Source organism: Sorghum bicolor, chromosome 5, assembly GCF_000003195.3.
Source record: "Sorghum bicolor cultivar BTx623 chromosome 5, Sorghum_bicolor_NCBIv3, whole genome shotgun sequence".
Lineage (NCBI taxonomy): Eukaryota > Viridiplantae > Streptophyta > Magnoliopsida > Poales > Poaceae > Sorghum > Sorghum bicolor.
In genome coordinates, this window is record NC_012874.2 from 68,824,486 (window position 1) to 68,826,416 (window position 1,931).

The 1,931-nt window shown below is 53.9% G+C and overlaps 1 protein-coding gene across 1 annotated transcript; it reads right to left on the reverse strand.

Annotated features, from left to right (window-relative positions):
- LOC8082055 (tropinone reductase homolog At5g06060) lies at positions 283–1,606 on the reverse strand. The gene is made up of 3 exons (XM_002451166.2): positions 1,441–1,606; positions 795–1,341; positions 283–648 (listed from the first exon to the last, which is right to left on the reverse strand). Exons 1-3 carry the CDS (start codon positions 1,524–1,526, stop codon positions 481–483), a joined length of 801 nt encoding a protein of 266 aa, XP_002451211.1. The 5' UTR covers positions 1,527–1,606; the 3' UTR covers positions 283–480.

Here is a 1,931-nt window from a genome sequence, read left to right on the forward strand (position 1 = left end):
CGTGGCTCTGGCCGGTGCTAAAGGGACCCCTTTAGCACCGGTTTGTAACACGAACCGGTGCTAAAGGGTCTCTGCCCCGACAGCACATGTCAGTAGCCGTTGGGCAGGACCCTTTAGCACCGGTTCGTGACACAAACCGGTGCTAAAGGGGTCTTTAACCCCGGGCCGCAAAAAGGCCGAGGTTTTTGGCCATTTTAGACATCGACCAATGCCTCATTCTGTAGTAGTGTGACTACTAGTTTGTGATTGGCAAAAAAACAATTGAAACCATGCATTGGACTTATATATTTTGACACAGGAAAAACTAGATTATAATACAAGATGCATAGCAAGAAGATTACAAATAAGAACGAGAAAATCATCCTCAGCACAATGCACGCAAAATGTACAAACAGAATGTACGTGTGCCGGCTGCTGGTCTGTCACGTACGCATACATACATAAATGAACGTGACAAGTGGACTAGCTAGCAACAAGCTGCTAAGCTATGGTGCGGCCGCCGTCAATGCAGATGACTTGGCCGGTCATGTAGGACGCCGCCGGCATGCAGAGGAATGCCACCAAGGACGCCACCTCCTCCGGCTCGCCGATCCTCCCCATGGGCAGCCGCGCCATCTCCTTCTTCACCAGCTCCGGGTCTATCGTCTTCTGCTCAAATCCATCACCACACATGAGGTCATATTTAACCATGTAATCACAAGATTCTAGCTTTCAACTGAAAAGATCAATAATATGCAATATGTAGGTTATAGGTAGCAACTAATAACTGAAGTTATTACTAGGAATGAACATACATCACTGCTGATGTCTGTCTTGATGCCCCCCGGTGCGACGCAGTTGACACGGATGCCATCGCCGGCCCACTCGGCGGCGAGGCTGCGTGTGAGCTGGTTCATGGCGCCCTTGGTCATGGAGTAGACGGCGAGCGCCGGTAGCCCGATGAAGCCGGCGATGGAGGAGATGTGGACGACACTGCCGCCGCCGCCGCCGCCGCCGCCGGTGGCACGCAGCAGCGGGTGCGCGAGCTGGCAGAGGTGGAAGCACGACTCGAGGTTGGTCGCCATGATCCGCGCGTAGTCCTCGCCGGTGCACTCCACCGTGTGCTTGAACAGCGACTGCCCGGCGTTGTTCACGAGGATGTCGAGCCTGCCGCCGAAGGTGGCACCCACGGTGGCCATGAGGTCCTCGCGGTCGCCGCGCACGGACACGTCGCAGACGGAGACGGTGACCTGCAGCCCCTTCTCCTCCCACCGCCGCCGGCACTCCTCCAGCTCCGCCGCGTTGCGTGAGCACGTGTGCACCCGGGCGCCGAACCCCGCTAGCTCCTCCACGATCGCGTGCCTGCCATGGATGTATATGATGTTAATTTAAGAGCACTCGGACAAACGATGTACCACTAGATCGCATGAAAGATCGTCAGAGCACGCAATGTAGTATTACCCTATGCCCTTGCTGCCGCCGGTGACGAGCGCCGTCGCGCCGGCGAGGTTCCACCGCTCCGCCCTGCTCATGCCCACAGCCACCATCTTCTTCCTCTGAATCTCTTGACTTGTATATATGTATATAATGTAGTGAAGATCGGAATTAGAGTGATCGTCGCGATGGATTTAGACTGCAAAGGGGAATGATGAGATGCTACTCCACATCCATGCAGAAGGTATTTATAGTGATCAGACCGGACGGCACCTCCATTGAAATGTGCATTGGCGCACTAATAAGCAGAGCTGCGGCTGACTTTGAATAAACTAGTGTAAGACCATGTTTAGTCATCTGACGGCGGGATTTGGACAGATACGGCGCACAAGAACACACGGCCGCCCAACCACGCTGCTGGTTTATTCCAAGCATCCGTCCAGAGAAGAGGATGTTTATAAATTTGTAAATTCCACTGCTGTTGAACCTGTCATGAATATACGTGCCAAACTGTCTGA

What these genes read in the sequence shown, in the direction of transcription:
- LOC8082055 (XM_002451166.2), bottom strand. Translation starts at nt 1,526, where the DNA reads ATGGTGGCTGTGGGCATGAGCAGGGCGGAGCGGTGGAACCTCGCCGGC. An exon ending in GGCGGCAGCAAGGGCATAGG is followed by an intron (nt 1,342 to 1,440) that starts GTAATACTACAT and finishes CATCCATGGCAG; the next exon opens with GCACGCGATCGTGGAGGAGC. An exon ending in AGACAGACATCAGCAGTGAT is followed by an intron (nt 649 to 794) that starts GTATGTTCATTC and finishes GGATTTGAGCAG; the next exon opens with AAGACGATAGACCCGGAGCT.